Source organism: Dermacentor albipictus, chromosome 7 (genome assembly GCF_038994185.2).
Source record: "Dermacentor albipictus isolate Rhodes 1998 colony chromosome 7, USDA_Dalb.pri_finalv2, whole genome shotgun sequence".
Classification (NCBI taxonomy): domain Eukaryota; kingdom Metazoa; phylum Arthropoda; class Arachnida; order Ixodida; family Ixodidae; genus Dermacentor; species Dermacentor albipictus.
In genome coordinates, this window is record NC_091827.1 from 117,227,169 (window position 1) to 117,246,263 (window position 19,095).

At 48.7% G+C, this 19,095-nt stretch overlaps 1 protein-coding gene, 6 non-coding genes and 1 pseudogene across 7 annotated transcripts; all 8 read right to left on the reverse strand.

Annotated features, from left to right (window-relative positions):
• Window positions 1–996: 996 nt before the first annotated feature.
• On the reverse strand, window positions 997–7,372 carry LOC139047901 (uncharacterized). Its single transcript, XM_070522078.1, has 3 exons — window positions 7,330–7,372; window positions 6,758–6,826; window positions 997–1,829 (listed from the first exon to the last, which is right to left on the reverse strand). The coding sequence occupies exons 1-3, from the start codon at window positions 7,370–7,372 to the stop codon at window positions 997–999; spliced, it is 945 nt and encodes a 314-aa protein (XP_070378179.1).
• On the reverse strand, window positions 2,373–2,444 carry TRNAT-UGU (transfer RNA threonine (anticodon UGU)). Its single transcript has one exon. It is a non-coding gene; the product is annotated as a tRNA-Thr (tRNA).
• Window positions 7,373–7,698: 326 nt separating the features above from the next.
• Window positions 7,699–7,770, reverse strand: TRNAT-UGU (transfer RNA threonine (anticodon UGU)). The gene has a single exon. It is a non-coding gene; the product is annotated as a tRNA-Thr (tRNA).
• Window positions 7,771–7,855: 85 nt separating this feature from the next.
• TRNAT-UGU (transfer RNA threonine (anticodon UGU)) lies at window positions 7,856–7,927 on the reverse strand. The gene has a single exon. It is a non-coding gene; the product is annotated as a tRNA-Thr (tRNA).
• An 87-nt stretch (window positions 7,928–8,014) lies between these two features.
• TRNAT-UGU (transfer RNA threonine (anticodon UGU)) lies at window positions 8,015–8,086 on the reverse strand. The gene has a single exon. It is a non-coding gene; the product is annotated as a tRNA-Thr (tRNA).
• A 3,852-nt stretch (window positions 8,087–11,938) lies between these two features.
• LOC139047902 (uncharacterized) lies at window positions 11,939–17,160 on the reverse strand (annotated as a pseudogene).
• On the reverse strand, window positions 13,291–13,362 carry TRNAT-UGU (transfer RNA threonine (anticodon UGU)). The gene has a single exon. It is a non-coding gene; the product is annotated as a tRNA-Thr (tRNA).
• A 1,422-nt stretch (window positions 17,161–18,582) lies between the features above and the next one.
• Window positions 18,583–18,654, reverse strand: TRNAT-UGU (transfer RNA threonine (anticodon UGU)). Its single transcript has one exon. It is a non-coding gene; the product is annotated as a tRNA-Thr (tRNA).
• Between the last annotated feature and the right edge of the window lie 441 nt (window positions 18,655–19,095).

Consider the following 19,095-nt stretch of genomic DNA (forward strand, 5'->3'; position numbering starts at 1 on the left):
CATATATGCACATGACTCTGAATTCAAGGTCCCGAAAACAAAAATCACAAAAAACAATCCTTCCGGATTGACATGAAAATACATTTTATGCGAAGCATATTACGAGAGCTCAACCCAGTTCCTCAGGCGCGGCGGTGTGGCCATGAAATCACGTGACACCGTGACGTCACGACAGAGGAGAAGTGGCTTTGGCTCAACTCTTGCAAGACGGGCTGGGTGGGAATCGAACCAGGGTCTCCGGAGTGTGGGACGGAGACGCTACCACTGAGCCACGAGTACGATGCTTCAAAGCGGTACAAAAGCGCCTCTAGTGAATGCGGTGTTGCCTTAGAAACGAGCTGTTTCTAAGGCGTGCGTCTCTTGCTCAGGCGCACATTTCGTTGCCGCGCCGAACGCTGCTTTGCTCGACGCTCAGCGCGTCCAATGCGGGGCGCGTAGTCGCTGCCCTGTAGCCCATTGTCTTACACCCCTTGGCGGGTCGACGGGAACGCTGTCGCGTTCCACTCTTGAAGGCGAAGAAGTAATGCATGAGTTGTTTCTTCGTCTAGCCGAACCAAATATAGCCAAGCGACAGCAGTTCACCAGGCTAAACAGTGGTTCAACAACTAAAATAAAGGCTAGTATGCTTCGCATCCTGGGCTTAACCTTACCTAAGCCACAGCCATTTGTTTTTAACAAGGCCAGGCAACTTCTTAACAAACAGAACACAACCGGCGGACGTCCCTACTGCGTGGCTCACGACCGCATAAAATCTAGTCGTGAAACGCCGCACCATGCTCCCGGTCTCGTCCTCTCCGTCAACCTTTGTCTCCTGCACAGCTAGAACGTCTAGGTCGTGGTCAGTGGCCAGCCGTAGGACTTGACTTTGCCTACGCCTAGCCGCCAACCCTCTTACGTTTAGTGCGGCAATAGCGAGTGACGCATTAGAAGCCATGTTGAACTAAAGTATAAGGTAAGCCCGGAGCATGGTGCTTACCCTTCACGACCAGCCCTCGGCTAGCCGCCTCCGGGACCGCCGGTCTTCCCGGTGGTGTTCCTCTGCTGCACTTTGTCACCAGGCCTTCTCTCGAGCGGAACATTTGGCTTACGCTTGAAGACCGACCGCCTGCATTGAGGCGCCTTCGCCGGCGGCCCGTCACTAGTGCTGGATGCTGCGTTGTTCTTGTCTCCGGCCTCGTCACGGGGGCGCTTGGATGAGGCACCGAGACCAGCGGCCCGGTCCCCTCCGTCAGCGTACTCGCCCTGTTGCATCGCTGACTCGCCGTCGTCCCGTTTAGCTTCACTAGGGCCTGTCTTCGCAGGATCTTTGTCCTTGTCGACACTTGCAGGCCCAGTAACCTGCTCAGCAACTTGGACGACCTTGGCGTCAGCGACCTCCGGCAGCGTCGTGGTACTTGTCTTCGCTGGGGGCACTTGTTCTCCGGCTCCCTTGGCAGCGTCTTCGGTCTCAACTGCATCCATGACGTGTGCTGCCGCCTCTTCACTCGCGACTGGGCTAGTCGCAGTAGCGTAAGTCTTGACGCAGTCGGCGTCGACGTGCCCGAAGCGTCTGCAACGCGAGCAGCGTGGAACCTTACAGTCCCGCCTGACGTGTCCCGTGCCTTGGCAGCGTAGGCATTGCATCGGACGACCGGGTACCACCACCAAGGCCAACTCCCCTGCAACGCGTATCTGGTGGGGACTATCTTCCACTTTCAGTCCACCGTTCAGCTTGAGAAGAACGGCCCTCGTGGTCGAACATTTCTCCGCAACGCCTTGAACACGCCACTTCTCCCGGCTCACCTCAACCACCTTGCCGAAGGCCGCCAACGCAGTCCGCACATCTTCGTCTTCCACGCCGTGTAGCAACCAATGAAGCCGAAGCTTCACCTGCTAGTCCTGAGGGTCGACGATAACACATCGCCGCCCCTAAACCTGTATCTCTTTGAAGGCCAACAGTCGCTTTGTTGCAGCAGCAGCATCGCCGAGGGTCACTGCCTAGACATGATTCAGTTGGTACGCCCCAAGGCACACAACTCCCAGTAGCAGGCCCGTGGGCGTTAGAGCATCCCTAAAGTCCTCGACCTTATACGGCCTCGCTCGTACGTCACCATATAGAAACACGGTGTTATTAACAATTCGTCCTTTTGGCAGCTGAGGCAAAATAAACTGGTAGGCGGTTTCTTCGTCGTTGCTAAACCTGTTTCCACGGCCAAAAGTGGCCGCTGTCGCTGCTCCACTGGAGCCCATGATTTCGCTGACCGCTCAGCTCGGCTGCCGGAAGCAGAAATGAGTGAGCTATAGCTGCGACTCGAAGTGGCGCACGAGATGGTTCAGGTATGTAGCGCTTGAATTACACTGAGATAAAATATGTGAGTAGAAAAAGTATGCACTGCCACCAGTGAGGATTGAACTCACGACCCCTGGTTTACAAGACCAGTGCTCTACCACTGAGCTATAGCGGCGACCCGAAGTAGCGCACGAGATGGTTCAGCTATGTAGCGCTTGAATTACACTCAGATAAAATATGTGAATAGAAAAAGTATGCACTGCCACCAGTGAGGATTGAACTCACGACCCCTGGTTTTCAAGACCAGTGCTCTCCCACTGATCTATAGTTTTTTTTTCTTTATTGCCGGTTTGCAATACATACAAATATGTACAAAACACTGCGAGAAAAAATTTTAAAAGCGTCTGCCACTCTGAGGCTGACGCGAGGCATTTAAAAGCACTTCATAGATGCCAGCTCATCTAATACTGAAATCCAGTCATTGTCCTCGTTTCTGGCCTTGTACACTTCCCGCATGAGGACCATGCTCTCAATAAAGTTTTCCCTTGAAGACTGAATATTAATATGCTCATGACGTCTCGCCATTCGTGTTTTCCATAGACTGTGTAGACACATTAACGTCAACATATCATGAGGGACTCCATCGTCATTTGATGTAGGGAGAAAACGGATACCGTACGGCGTTACTGGTAGCTCCTTTTTTAATGTTCGTTGCAAAATGTCCCACAAGAATACTGCGTCTGGGCAGTCCAGGAACATGTGCTCTATGGTTTCTGGTTTTCTGCATATTAAACAGTTTACTGACCATGCTACAAACAAGCCTTTTTGTTCGAGCCATGGCTTAACCGGTAACGTTTCGCTGTGAAGTTGAAAGAAAAAGGACTTGGCTGACGAGCGCACCGGCATCCGCTTTACCCTCTTTAACACATTTCCTCCATTTTCTATACAAAACTTCGTCCTATATATAGGTGTAGGCAGCAATGTGTCGACAACATCTTTGTAGAGTTTCTTTCGCTTAACACTGCTTAAATACTCTAAAGAAAAACGCGTGCACAAGAATTGGTACGCCCATACAACTTCACGCAGGAAGCCCTTGATAGTTGTTCTGGCTGGTCGTGTTGACACAATATAATTTGGTAAAGCGTCACTCAGACGCTCCTTAAACACAGGTAATAAAAATACATCTTGTTGATCGCGCAAGAACATAAAACGTGAAACCACTTGCCTCAAAAACAAGTGAGCTAGGCCCAGGCCTCCTCGTTTAACCGATATGAACAAATTGGTGCGGTTTGTGCGTTCCCACACAGATCCCCAGATAAATACGGCAAATTCCCGGTGCAGTTTTTGTATGCTCGTTCTTGATGCGCATATGGCCTGCAGCACGAACCAAATCTTGGCGACGAGAAAGAGGTTGCATACGGTTGCTCTCGCGAACATGGACAGGTCCCTCCCACCAAATTGTTTTGTCTTTTCCTTCACTTCTGTGCATTGCTCTTTCCAGTAATCTTTCGTGTCCCGAAAATGCTGTAGTGGTACACCGAGGTACCTCATAGGGGTAGTCGTCCACTGTACACTTTCCATTTCACTGGGAAAATGTTCCCAACCCCCATGCAATATACCTACTGATTTTCCCCAATTAATGACACTTCCTGACATTTTACAAAAACTTTTGGCCACATCAACCGCTTTATTAACGCTTTCTTTATCCCGGCAGAACACTGCTACGTCATCTGCGTATGCTGGTATCTTTATTTCACTGGTGCCTACCCTATAACCTACGATTTCACTACACAAAAGTACCTTTAAACAAAATGGCTCTAAATATAATGCAAAAAGCAAAGGTGACAAACAGCAACCTTGTCTCAAAGAAGATTGGATTTGTATATTTTCTGATAATGTATTATTAATTATAATCTTAGAAACTATTTGATCATAACACATTTTAACACCTTCTAGTAAGATAAATCCAACGTTCACATGTTCAAGTATTAGAAAAAGGATTTTATGCGCCACCCTATCGAATGCCTTTTCAAGGTCCAACTCTAATATTGCCACCTTCTCTGAAAAGGCATCACAACACTCAAGGACCGTGCGTACCACATGAATGTTTGTCATAATGGAACGTCCTTTTATTCCACACGTTTGGTGTGGCCCAACTAACTTCTGTATGACCGACTGTAGTCGCCTCCCGAGAACTTTCGTGTATATCTTGTAGTCTGTATTTGTAAGGTTAATGGGACGATATGCCAGCACCGAGAGTAGAGTTTGAGGGTCTTGACTCTTTGGTATTAATACCACATGGCTCTCACGAAACGAAGGTGGTAGAACTTGTTTCTCATATGCCTCATTAATTACCTGATGCAAAATTATTGCCATTTCCTTTTTAAACGCCTTATAAAATGCGGCGCCTAATCCGTCAGGCCCTGGTGCTTTACCTACATCTAACTCTTTTATTGCTTGTTCTATTTCTGCGATAGTAATTGGCTGCTCAAGGTTCAGCCTTGCGTCCTCATCCAACTTTGGAAGCAGCGTTAAAAATTCACTATCGAAACCTTTCGAGTGCTCGCGTTTACTGCCTAACAACTCGCTGTAATATTCATAAAAGGCCTGCTGAATGTGTTGGTTTTCATGTACAATTGCGTTTCCATATGTGATGGCCCTTATCTCCTTTCGTGAAGCGTAGCCTTTTTCGTCCGACAGAGCTCTTTTGGTCAGTACTTCACCGCACCATAATCTTTCTGCGCGCGCACGTATAACCGCACCACGATATTTCTCTTGATCGCCGCTTTCTAACTGAGCTTTTACTTCTTTTATTCCCTTCGCAAAGCTACCTGGGCAAGCACCTTCCATTGTTAAGTAGAAGTTAAGTTGACACTGCAACTCTTTTTCTTTTCTTTGTTCCTCCCGTCGTAAGGTGCATGATCTTTCCATTGCCATTAACTTCGTTTCCTGCTTGAACCATTCCCATGCTTCTGCAATACTTTGATGGTCCTTTTCAAATAGGTTATGAATATGATCTTTAATTTTCTGAACAAAAACATCATCATCTAGTAGTTTAGAGTTTAATTTCCACAACGCCCAATTAAATTTTGGTTTTCTAGGGCCCAACGCAAACATAACTAAACAGTGGTCACTATACGACACAGATTTTACCTCATAGTTGCTACACATTGGAATCAAATCAGCAGACATATACACTCGGTCTAATCGTGCGTGGCTGACTCCTTGAAAATGCGTGAACCTTGTATTCGTACCATTTCCCATGACATGGCCCACATCTACCAGATTCACTTCGCCAACAATTTCGGCTAAAAATTGCGCGCTTGCGTCGTGCACCGGCGGGCTTAGCACTCTGTCCTCAGCGTAACACACACAGTTGAAATCCCCCATCAATAAAATGTTGGTTTGACAATTCAATTGGCTTTTAAGGCTTTGAAAGAAAACCTTGCGTTCACATTCCTTGTTAGGTGCATACACACATATCGCTCGCCACTTCACTGCTCCAATAACAAAGTCGCGCACTATTTGTCGTCCATTAACATCACAAAGCACGCTTTCAATAACTACGTCCAGAGAACCGCGAACAAAAAGGGCGCACCCACCAGACCTCCCGACACAATGTGACACACAAACATAATACCGCGGACGAAAAGTCGCTACCATACGTTCCGTTCCTTCTTCACTTTCGATTTTAGTTTCTTGCACTGCGATAATGTCAAGATCGGTTTCCAAGAACAGCCTGCTTAGCTGGTACTGTTTACGTTTAGAACCAAGGCCCCTTACATTTATACTTCCAACACGTAACGCGACATTGGTAGAATTCATTTTGTTATGAAGAAGGAAAAGACCGGTCATGGCCTACATTCACTGCACATAACTCGCTGCACACTCACGTTTACTGGCATAGCGCAGCGAAAACCATCCTCTGGACTGTCGTTGTTGGATGCCATATCTATGAATTTCCATCGCGACACTTGCGTCTTGTAGCAGTCACCCGCTACCCCACCATTCCCCGGCACACATCCCTCCCCCCACCCCACAAAAAAATAAATAAAAGGAAAACGGAGAGCGTCTGTAGGCACATTCTCATGCTATGTCGGCGTTGACGCCGACGGTTTCCTATCGGGCGGCACATTCGGCGCCGGCTTCAAAGTCGGTCGCCGGACGTTGGTCGTCTTCAAAGGCGGCTCGCTTTGAACCGCTTTGATTTTTCCTGGTTCGCCGTCATTGCTCTCCTCAAGGGACCTCTTCGGCGCCGTACCACTTGAGCCACTGGTGTCCATAGGGGTTGCCTTCACCGCTTCCGTCTTCTTTTTGTCTTTGCTGCTGTCTTTTGTGGCGACCTTAGTCACTGCGTCCTTGGCAGACTTTTCCGCGTCCGCCTCTGTTCTTTGTACTTTATCGTCCTTTCCATGCTTGACAGTGCTGCTGGCCCCGTCAGGCTTAGAGAGGACTTTGCCTTTGAGCCTTGCGTAACGTCGGACCCACCAGCCGCTTCCTCGGCATCAGCGGCATCCATGACGTGCTCTTGTAACACCTCGTCAGACTTTGCGGGGCCTGCGATGTTCGCATACATCCGCACACACTGGCTGTCGTCGTGGCCAAAGCGCCGGCAAATAGCTCAGCGTGGTACGCGACAATCCCTCCTGATATGTCCCGTGCGGTTGCACCTCAAGCATAAGGGAGCCCTTCCAGGGACTACGAGATGTGCCAACATACCCGCTACTCCAAACTGATGTGGCAGATCCTCAATGGTCACGCCCGCCTTCAGCTTCAAGGTTACGGTGCGCGTTGTCGAACCTTTGTCCGTGATGCCTTGCACACGCCAGCGTTGTCTGGTCACGTCTCCGGCTTTTCCATATGCTGCGAGTGCCGCGCGTACGTCTTCGTCTGGAACATGGTGAAGGAGCCAGAAAACCTTCACGCGTATCTCCTGGTTAGCGGGGTCCAACACTAGGCACCTTCTTTCTTTCACCTCAGCTTCGCCGCACGCCAACATTTTTTTGTAGATTCCGAGTTCTTGAACGTAACCGCCCAAACGTGGTTCATCTGGAACGCACCTAAGGTGACAACCTCGGGCAGTAGTCCCAGACGAGCCAGCATGTCCCGGAAATCTTCGGCACGAAAAGGTCTTGCCGTCACGTCCCCGTGAAGGAATACAGTATTCAAAACGCAGGGTCCTGTAGGCAATTGCGGCAAAACAACTTGGTATTCTTCGTCTTCATTGCCAATAAACCTGTTTCCGCGGCTCGGCTGAGCCGCAAACACCGCCCCACCGGAGCAAGTCATTCTGCGTCCGCACCGAACGGTAGCCGGAAGTAGAATCCCACTGAGCTATAGCGGCGACTCGAAGTAGCGCACGAGATGGTTCAGCTATGTAGCGCTTGAATTACACTCAGATAAAATATGTGAATAGAAAAAGTATGCACTGCCACCAGTGAGGATTGAACTCACGACCCCTGGTTTACAAGACCAGTGCTCTACCACTGAGCTATAGCGGATACTCGAAGTGGCGCACGAGATGGTTCAGCTATCTAGCGCTTGAATTACACTGAGATAAAATATGTGAATAGAAAAAGTATGCACTGCCACCAGTGAGGATTGAACTCACGACCCCTGGTTTACAAGACCAGTGCTCTACCACTGAGCTATAGCGGATACTCGAAGTGGCGCGCACGAGATGGTTCAGCTATGTAGCGCTTGAATTACACTCAGATAAAATATGTGAATAGAAAAAGTATGCACTGCCACCAGTGAGGATTGAACTCACGACCCCTGGTTTACAAGACCAGTGCTCTACCACTGAGCTATAGCGGCGACTCGAAGTGGTGCACCATATGGTTCAGCTATGTAGCGCTTGAATTACACTCAGATAAAATATGTGAATAGAAAAAGTATGCACTGCCACCAGTGAGGATTGAACTCACGACCCCTGGTTTTCAAGACCAGTGCTCTACCACTGAGCTATAGTTTTTTTTCTTTATTGCCTGCTTAGACATTAACACAAAAAAAAAAAATTATATACACAGTGCACCCACATCAAATCAGGTGGGATGGTCGCTAAAATTTCTTGAGGCACACCAGCTCATCAAGGATGCTAACCCAGTCTGGGGTTTCGCCTTGTGCACGATACACTTCTCGTAATAGTGACATACTTTCAATGAAGTTCTCTCGCGCAGAGCACACATTCACATCAGCATGACGTACAGCCATTCTGGTTTTCCACAAACTGTGGAGGCCCAGCAACATGAACATGTCGAACGGTGGCCCGTCATCACTTTCAACTGGAAGGAACCGAATTCCATAGGGGTTTATGGGGAGTTCTTTTTTAAGAGTGCGCTGCAAGATGTCCCAGTGAAAGACAGCGTCCCAACACTCAATGAAGGCGTGTTCAATTGTTTCAGGCTTTTTACACAGCAGGCAATTGGTAGTCCAGGGTACGAATATTCCTTTCTGTTCTAGCCATACTTTAACGGGGAGGGTGTTCGTGTGTAGGTGGAAAAAGAAAGTTTTCGCAGCAGGTCTCACAGGCATCCTTTTGACTCGTTTCAGCACATCTTTTCCTGGGCCTCCACAGTGAACACTCCTATCAGTGGAATAGGTAACATGCTGTCAACTAAATCTGCGTATAGTTTCTTTTTTCTCACTGAACACAAATACTCCAGCGAAAAACGTGCGCAGAGTATTCTAAAAGATGCAACGACTTCACGATAGTAACCAGTCGCTCTTCTAGTGATAGCACTAGATGTGGACACAACAAATTCAGGCAGTTCTGTTGCCATTTTCGCCTGAATGACTGTACGGAGAAAAACATTTCTTTCATCTCGCAGGAAGAAGAACCGCGATACGATCTGTCTAATAAAAAAGTGTGAGAGCCCAAGGCCCCCATTTCGAACTGTGCGAAAAAGGTTTGTTCGACTGGATCGCTCCCAAGTGGAGTTCCAGATGAAGATAGCAAACACTCGATGCATTTTTTGAACGTTTACACGGGACATGAACATTACTTGCAGTATGTACCAAACTTTGGCAATCAAAAAAACATTGCAAGCTGAAGCACGTGCAAACACTGACAATCCCCGGCCCTGCCATCCTTTTATCTTTTCTTTCATTGATTCTATTTGTCCGGTCCACAACTGTGTCGAATCCCGATAGCACTCAAGGGGCACTCCTAGATACAGTGAAGGCACTGTAGTCCACTTCATACCGGCGAAGTTTGTGGGTGTCGCGTCCCAGCTTCCATGCCATATCCCAACACTTTTTTCGAAGTTTATCTGGGCACCAGTGTACCTACAAAAGGATCTTGCAAGGCGGACAGCCTCGACCACGCTTTCCCTGTCTTCACAAAAGACGGAGACGTCATCTGCATAAGCTAGCATTTTAACTTCTGCGGCGTGCAGCCTAAAACCACGAATGTTTTCATCCCGTATGACTGCCATACAAAAGGGTTCGAGGTACAGGGCAAAAAGCAAAGGAGACAAGGGACAGCCTTGCCGTACAGACGAGCGGACTGGCACCCGCGAACTAAGACACTTATTAACTATAAGCTGCGTGTAACAGTCTTCATAAGCCATTTTAACGCCATCTACAATGACGCTCCCAACATTACAGTACTGCAGTATAGCGAAAAGCACCTCATGTGACACCCGGTTGAACGCCTTCGCAAGGTCTAGCTGCAACATGGCCACCCGACCCCCAATGGCATCACAACATTCGAGCACATTCCTTGCAATGTGGGTGTTCGTGAAAATGGTGCGGCCTTTAATGCCACACGTCTGGTGTGGCCCTACAAGCTGCTGAATCACGCTTTGAAATCGTCGAGCCAGTACTTTCATAAATATTTTGTAATCTGTGTTGGTCAGACTTATAGGTCTGTATGAACCTACTGAAAGGAGCTTTTCCCGGTCATCGGTTTTCGGAATTAATACTATGTGTGAAGTCCGGAATGAGGGTGGTACTTTTTTAAATTCATACGCCTCTGAGAGTAGTCGGTGCAATATACACGCAAACTCCTGACTGAATGCCTTGTAAAAAGCGGCGCCTAGGCCATCCGGCCCTGGCGATTTGCCTAATGGCAGTTCTTCCATCGCCCTTTCGATCTGGGACACAGCTATTGGTCTCTCAAGACTTTCTCTAACGTCGTCATCCAACCTTGGCATCTCGCTCATGAATTCACTCTCGAAGACCAGTCCAGAACGCGTCACATTGCCGAACAATTCGCGATAGTGCTCCACAAAAGCTTTCTCAATCGACGAAGCGTCTGACGTCACCTCGTTTTGAAGACGTATCTGTTGGATCTCATTTCTTGACGCGTGACGCTTTTCATCGCTCATTGCCCGCTTGTTTGGTATCTCACCCATCCATAGGCGTTCGCTTCTAGCGTGTATAACTGCTGCTTTGTATCGCTCTTCGTAGATAACTTCAAGCTCGCGTCTTACTTTCTTTACGTTTTCAGCTAATAGATCGTGACCCGCATTTTCTGCGCTTGACAGATATTCTAGCTGTCTTTGCAGCTCTCTTTGTTTCTGTAATTTATCGTGCTGAAGGCTGCTTCCTCTTTCTATTGCAATGAACTTAACTTGAATCTTAAATTCCTCCCATGTGGCAGTAAAATATTCATCCTCACTTGTCATCAACTCTGTTATCTTTTCCTTAACTCTTCGCACAAATGGTTCATCATCAAGCAGCTTTTCGTTGAATTTCCACATGTTCCAGTTGAATCGTGTTCTTTTAACTTTTTCCCCAATCGAGAAGCTTACCAAGCTATGGTCCGTGAACGATTGCGGTGCGACGTTATAACTATTACAAAGGGTGATCAAGACGCCAGAAACATACACTCTGTCCAGCCTTGCTCGGCTATTTCGCTGAATGTGCGTGTACTGCGGAATGATACCATCAGTGATGACTAGGCCCACATCTTCTAAGTTGTGGTTTTCAATTAGTCTGCTCAAAAGGAGAGCACTTTTATCGCGAACCCTTTCCCTTTTTAGTCGGTCTTCCGGAGAACACACACAGTTAAAATCACCAAGAAATATGACGAAGCGATCACATTTTAGATATTGCTCGATAGATTCAAAAAACAAAAATCGATCATTCACATTGTTTGGCGCATAAACGCATACGAGCCGCCACAAATCGTGAGAAAAAGAAAAATCTACAATAAGCAAGCGGCCAGTTTCAGAAACAGTTACACTTTCTTCAATGATACCAGCACTCTTCCGTATTAACAACGCACATCCGCCTGATGTGCCATTCGCATGGCACACGCACACATTGTAATGCGCCGTGAAAGGCGTCACCATGCCATCGGTCTGCTCTTGGGTTTCTACCTTAGTTTCTTGTAAGGCAACTACATCAAGTTCCTTCTCCATACACAAGCGGCTAAGTTGATATTGCCTCCTTCGCGCTCCAAGGCCACGAACATTTAACGTGGCAACTCTCAGTGCTCTCTCTAGTTTCCCCGCCATTTATCTGGAAAAGCAAGCCGATCGCACGGTGCCGCTAAAGAACAAGCGATCCGGACACACTGTAGAAAAAAATTGCATGCATAACTTTTGCACTGAAAACCGCTCGATCCACACGCGTACCTTTAGAGCGTACGCGAAGCCCGATTCCAAAAAGGACGCCATGTCTTCACGTCGTTAGTCCGGGCGCCCCAGTAGGCGCCGGGTCCTACTTAGGCGGTTTTGCCGCCGGTCGTCTGTCCGGCGGGATGTTTGGCTTCAGGCGCACGGGCACACGACGACCCGCCTGCGATTTTGGCGGCGGCTCGTCTTTGGCCCCGTTGTCAAGGTTGCCGTCCAGGTTGCCGTCCAGGTTGCCGGTCGAGTCCCTCGCTCTTTTCATAGCCGCATTGCTTGCACTCGATTCTTCGACGTCCATCAAGGAAGTTACCGGTACGTGCTCCGTGGCGGTCTCCTCGGCAGCGGTGGATTTTGCGGCCGATTCTTCTTTGGCTCCTTCGTCGCATGCCCTTTGCACTGCATCTTTCGGGCCCGTAGGCAGCACATTTACCACCTTCGTGGAATTAGCCGCCGGCACAGAAGGTGTTGCGACTGTGTCCGCCGGTGGTACTAGCACGTGGGAAGCCTCATCAACGTCAGCCTCGTCCATTAACAGGTCAGCCACGTCCTCTCGGAGAGCAGGTCCTGCGACGGATGCGTAAGTCTTAACACATTCCGTATCCTGGTGGCCGTAGCGACGGCATACTGCACATCTCGGGACGCGGCAGTCACGTCGGACATGTCCGGTGTTTCGGCACTTCAGGCAAAGGGGTGCTCTGCCCGGTACCACAACTAGGGTCTGCTCACCAGCTACACGAAGTTGATGGGGCAGGTCTTCTATGGTCATACCCGTCTTCAGAACCAGGGACACCACCCGTGTCGACGATGCTTTATCTTGAACTCCTTGAACACGCCACTTTTCATGGAAAACGTCCGTGACCTTTCCGAACGGTAACAGGGCTGTCCGTATATCCTCGTCCGACACGTTATGAAGCATCAATGCAGCTTCAGCCGCACGGCCTGATTGGCTGGATCAACGACAATGCACCGATGTTCATTCACCTTGAGGTTCTTGGTGCTTGAAAGCCTTTTCATGCCTTCGTCGCTCTTGAAAGTAACCGCCCAAACGTGGCTCATCTGATACGCCCCTAGGGCGATGACATCAGCGAGTAGGCCTAAGCTAGCCAACGCATCTCGGAAATGTTCCACACGATACGGCCTGGCACGCACATCCGCATGCAGAAAAACTGTATTTAAAACTATCCGACCTGTCGGCAATTGAGGCAGCAAAACTTGGTATTCCGGGTCTTCTGAGGCAAAACTCCTGGTACGGCGGCCCTGCTGGGCCGCTGAAGCCGCTTCTACGGAGCTGATGATCGGCACGTCCGCTCGCTAGCGCTGCAGAAAGCCGAATCCCACCACTGAGCTATAGCGGATACTCGAAGTGGCGCACGAGATGGTTCAGCTATGTAGCGCTTGAATTACACTGAGATAAAATATGTGAGTAGAAAAAGTATGCACTGCCACCAGTGAGGATTGAACTCACGACTCCAGGTTTACAAGACCAGTGCTCTACCACTGAGCTATAGCGGCTTTTTTTTTCTTTATTGCTGTTTTTTGACGCATAACACAAAGTAACATGATAAAACACTTCAGCCACACTTGGACTGACGCGAGTGGTGCTAAAAACTTTTCATTTGTGACAAATCATCAAACAGTGATATCCACTCTGGTGGATCAGTCTGAGCTCTGAAACATTCGCGAAGATAAACAACACTTTCAATGAAGTTTTCACGTGTGGATCTTGTGTTTATGTCTGCATGTCGCACCTGCATTCGCGTTTTCCACAAACTGTGGAGGCCAAGAAGCATAATTAAATCGTAGCGCACTTCTTCACTTTCAACCGATAAGTACCGGATGCCATCAGGACCTAAAGGTAGTTCCTTTTTAATCGTCCTCTGAAGGACATCCCAATAAAAAATTGGATCCCAACATTCTAGGAAAACATGTTCGACTGTCTCGGGCTTCCTGCATAACAAGCAGTTTGTTGTCCATGGCACGAAAAGACCCTTATCCTGCAGCCCGGTTTTAACAGGCAGCGTTCCGGAATGCAGTTTAAAAAAAGTTTTGACCACAGGTCTAACGGGCATGTTCTTGACTCTTTTTAAAATATCTTGCCCTGGGCCTCCAAAGTGAGGTATCCGATAAATTGGTACCGGCAACATCACGTCAACCAACGCTTTGTACAGCTTTTTCTTATTGACATTACATAGGTATTATGGGCTGAAACGTACTTCCAACATCTTGCACGAAAGTACAACCTCGCGCAAGTATCCTGTCACAGCACCACACATGTTATCACAGGAGACTATCCTTCCACGGAGCAGTCTCTGTAGGCGCACTTGCATAACAGATCTTAGAAAGGGATCACTTTGATCACGCAAAAACATAAATCGCGATACCACTTGACGCAAAAAAAGATGCGCCAGGCCAAGGCCTCCGCTTTTAACGGAAATAAACAGGTTAGTTCGGCTCACTGTGGTATAAAATTTTTTAAACAGGGATGAAGTACCTCAGACAGGCTGGCCAACGTTTCGATAGGTGGACCTATCTTCGTCAAAGGCGGCCTCGTCATCCTCGGCGTCATCCACGCCGAGGATGACGAGGCCGCCTTTGACGAAGATAGGTCCACCTATCGAAACGTTGGCCAGCCTGTCTGAGGTACTTCATCCCTCTTTAAAAAATTTTATACCACAGTGCGCTATTCCATCTGTCAGCCCCTTTCTTGTTTTTAGTTCGGCTGGTTCTTTCCCAGGTGGACGCCCAAATAAAAACAGCAAAAACACGATGCATTTTTTGCATAGCTGTTCGGGTCGCACACAGCACATTCATGACGTACCAGAGCTTCAAAATTAAAAAGACATTAGAGATAGAGGCACGGGAAAACATTGATAGCTGTCTTCCTTGCCACGCGACCGCTTTCTCTTTCATTCTCAAAGTTTCTTCTTTGCAGTACTAGCTGGGATCCCGATAACAATCCAGAGGTACTCCTAGATACCGCGTTGGCAAGGCGGACCATCGAAGCCGAGACAAACAACCCGGTGTTACGTCCCATTCGCCATGCCAAAAACCGGAGCTTTTTCCCCAATTCATCTGACTTCCAGTCTGAGCGCAGAATTTTTCAATCACAATTGTCGCTTCACAGATGCTCTGTCTATCAGCGCAAAACACCGCTATATCGTCAGCATACGCGAGTACTTTCACGTGTGATGACTGCAGTCTGTAACCTGAAATTCGGAAAGAGTTGATAATTGCCAGGCATAGTGGCTCTAAATACACTGCGAAAAGCAAGGGGGAAAGCGGGCATCCCTGTCTTACTGAAGAACGTACAGCAAATTTGTCAGTGAGATCGCCATTAACTATAATGCGGGTCGTACAGTTCTTGTAGGCCATTTTTACGCCCTCTACTATAATGTCTCCTAGTTTGGAGTGTTCCAGGATGGAAAAAAGGATTTCATGGGAGACGCGGTCAAAGGCTTTCGCCAAATCAAGCTGCATCATTGCTATATTACCGCCAACTGCATCGACACACTCTAATACGTTACGTGCGACATGTATATTTGTAGCGATGCTACGGCCTTTAATTCCACACGTCTGGTGAGACCCTACCAATTTCGTGATCACAGACTGCAGTCTTTTTGCTAGAACCTTCATAAATACTTTGTAGTCGACGTTGGTGAGACTGATCGGTCCATATGACCCCACCAACAGTCGTTCTTCCGGATCATCAGTCTTGGGAATTAAAACGATGTGGGACGTATTGAAAGACAATGGAACCCGTTTGCGCACATAAGCCTCAGTTATCCCATGGAGCATGCACTGTGCAACAGGAAGCCGAAAGGTTTTATAAAAGGCCGCACTTAGCCCATCTGGCCCAGGAGCTTTCCCAGATGTTAGGTCGTCTATTGCTTTTTCTATCTCTTGTAAAGTTATAGGCAGTTCAAGACATTCCTTAATTTCATCATCTAGTCTTGACACCAGCCTCAAGAAGTCTGCATTGAAGCCTTCTATGGTCTCGAGCTTATTGCTGAGAAGCTCTGTGAAATGTTCGGCTATAGCACACTGAATGTCTCTTGCATCTTCCGAAGTCCGGCCGTCAAATCGGATGCTCCTAATTTCTTTCTGGCAAGCGTATCTTTTCTCGACTGATAGCGCTCGTTCTGTCGGCGTTTCGCCAGCCCACAATTTTTCAGACATTACGCGTATGAAGGCGGCCCTATACCTGTCGGCGTCGATTCTTTCGAGCTGGCATTTCACTTCCCGTATTTCTTTCGTGAAAGTTCCCGGCGCGCTATTTTCCATGCTCAGCATCCATTCAAGTTGCCCGTTCATTTCTTTTTCTTTTTCTTTCTCTTTATAGCGAGCCACGCTGCTCTTTTCTATTGCTTTCATTTTTACCCACTCTTTGAACCCCTCCCATTCAGTTGCAAAACTAGCTGGCTGCGCGTCTAGCAGTTTGTCTAGCTTGGTCTTTACTTGCATAATGAACCCTTCATCCTCCAAAAGCTTTGTGTTCAATTTCCATAAGTGCCAGTTAAAGCGCGATTTCCTGCCCTTCATTCCTAAAGGCATGCTCACAAGGCAACGATCACTGAAAGGCACAGGTTTAACGTCATAACTTGAGCATAGCGGCATAAGATCGACAGATACATACATTCTGTCTAGTCTCGCATGGCTCTCCCGCCGAAAGTGCGTGTATTCTGGGTGGGTCCCAGTGCAACACACATTGCCAACATCCTCGAGACCATACTCAAGCACAAAAGTATTCAAAACTTCAGAGCTCTTGTCTCTCAGTGGCCTAAACTTCACTCTGTCAGCTGCGGCGCACACACAGTTGAAGTCACCCAGTACAAGCAAAAACTTGTCGCCATTCGACCATGGCTCAAGGGATTCAAAGAAAATTTACGCTCGCTTTCTACATTAGGAGCATATACACAAACAATTCGCCAACAAAAATTCGAAAATGTGAAATCAGCAATCAAAAGGCGACCCCTTGGGCATGCAAATACAGCCTCTACGTTCCCTCTTAACCTCTTACGTATGAATAGAAGGCACCCACCCGATGTCCCAACAGAATGACAAACGCAAACATGAAAGTTTGCTTGAAAGGAAGACACCATGCGGTCAGTGTGCTCTTGGCTCTCTATTTTCGACTCTTGTAAAGCAATTATATCAATATCGTTATCCAGAAGAAGGCGATTAAGCTGGTATTGTCGCCTTCTTGCTCCCAGACCTCTGACGTTCAAGGTCGCAACTCGAAGTGGAGCAATAAGATTAAAAGCCATGTCTTAGAAGAAGAAACGCCTCTATCCGCATGGTGCCTACCTTCATGGTTGACGTAGCCTTCCTCACGACTGCCAGGACCTCTTGACACCGGTAAACCAACACAACCGGCGCTGACACCGACCTGGACACTGTGTTACTACGGAGGCAGTTTCCCCGCCTTCCGCGTGTCGGCCGGAAGGTTCGGCCGCGGTTTTAACGACGAGCGTCTCACTCCCCCTGCCTTCGGCGGAGGCTCATCGCCGCTACCACCAGGCTGCAGCTTGACGTCTCCGCTTTCTTCATGCGGACGTTTTCCAGCAATGGTGCTCGCCGCTTCCTGGTTCGTCTCCATGGTATCAATGCCGGGGGTCTCCACGCTGCTTTCTTTAGCGTCCGCGGCTTTCGCCGCCTCCTTTGCCTTGTCCTCGTCGTCCTGTTCAGGCTTATGCTGCGCCGGTACACTACCATCTGTTGCGCCGGAGGGCCCCGCCTTCTGCTTCACCAGAGTCGTGAATGATGGCCGAGTCTGGCGCTGTGGTTGTCCACCCACACGGGCTGCTTCCTCAGCATCCGCCTCGTCCATGAGCATCTCGGACGAGTCCTCGCTGGTTCCAGGGCCTGTAATGCTCGCGTAAGTGCGAGTACACTGGTCGTCTTCGTGCCCGAAGCGTCGGCAGATTCCGCAACGCGGGACTCGACATTCCTTGCGGATGTGGCCCGTACCGTGACACCGAAGGCACAGCGGGGGTCTGCCTGGTACCACGACAAGCGCCAACTCACCGCCAACGCTCAGCTGGTGTGGCAAGTCATCCAACTTCACGCCCGCTTTCAACTTGAGGGTGACAAACCGCGTGGTTGATCCCTTCTCTGTCATACCTTGCACACGCCAGCGCTCCCGGCCTACTTCAGTAACTTTCCCACAGGGCGCAAAGGGGACACGCACGTCCTCATCAGGCACAATGTGTAGAAGCCAGTGGAGCTTCAGTCGAACGTCCTGGTTCGTCGGGTCAATCACCAGGCAGCGTCGGTTTTTTACACGCAGCTCCCCGATGCTCGAGATCTTCTTCACCGCGTCCGCGTCCTTGAAAGTGATAGCCCAGACATGGCTCATGCGATACGGCCCCAGGGCGATAACATCCAGAAGAAGCGAATGCGGTGCGAATGCGTCACGGAAATCTTCAATCCGGTACGGTCCCGCCGTAATATCAGCGTGCTGACAAACTGTATTTAAAACATAACGACCTGTTGGCAGACCTGGCAGAACAACTTGGTAGGTGTTCTCCTGTTCCATCGTCCTGTTTCCGCGGCCAGAAAAGGCCGCTGAAGCCGCTCCAACGGAGCCCGTCATCATGCGTCCGTCACGCTCGGTGGCCGGAAGCAGAATCGCATTGAGCTATAGCGGCGACTCGAAGTGGCGCACGAGATGGTTCAGCTATGTAGTGCTTGAATTACGCTCAGATAAAATATATGAATAGAAAAAGTATGCACTGCCACCAGTGAGGATTGAACTCACGACCCCTGGTTTACAAGACCAGTGCTCTACCACTGAGCTATAACGGCTTTTTTTTATTTATTACCGGTATTCAATATAACATCGCACATATGAATTTCACACTCATGGCACAGATGCAAGCCTCTTGCATGAGAAAAAGGAAGACGAAACAAAAAAAGCGCTAGACAGCCGTCCATCCTCATAGGACTGACGTTGTTAAATTAAAAGTCCTTCATGACTGTCAGAGGTTCGAGCCTCGACAGCCAATCCGGTTAACACTCTTGCATTTTGTGCATTTCAATAAATGAGGACATACACTCTCTGAAATACATACGTGCTGGCCGAGCGTCGGTGTCGCAATGGTACCCGGCCATGCGAGCTCGCCATATAGAGTGGAGGGCATTCAACATAATAAGATCATACGGCACTCCGTCTTCATCTTTAATTGGCAGATACCTGATCCCTTGGGGGTCCACCGGTAACTCATTTTTCAGCGTTCGCTTTAAAAC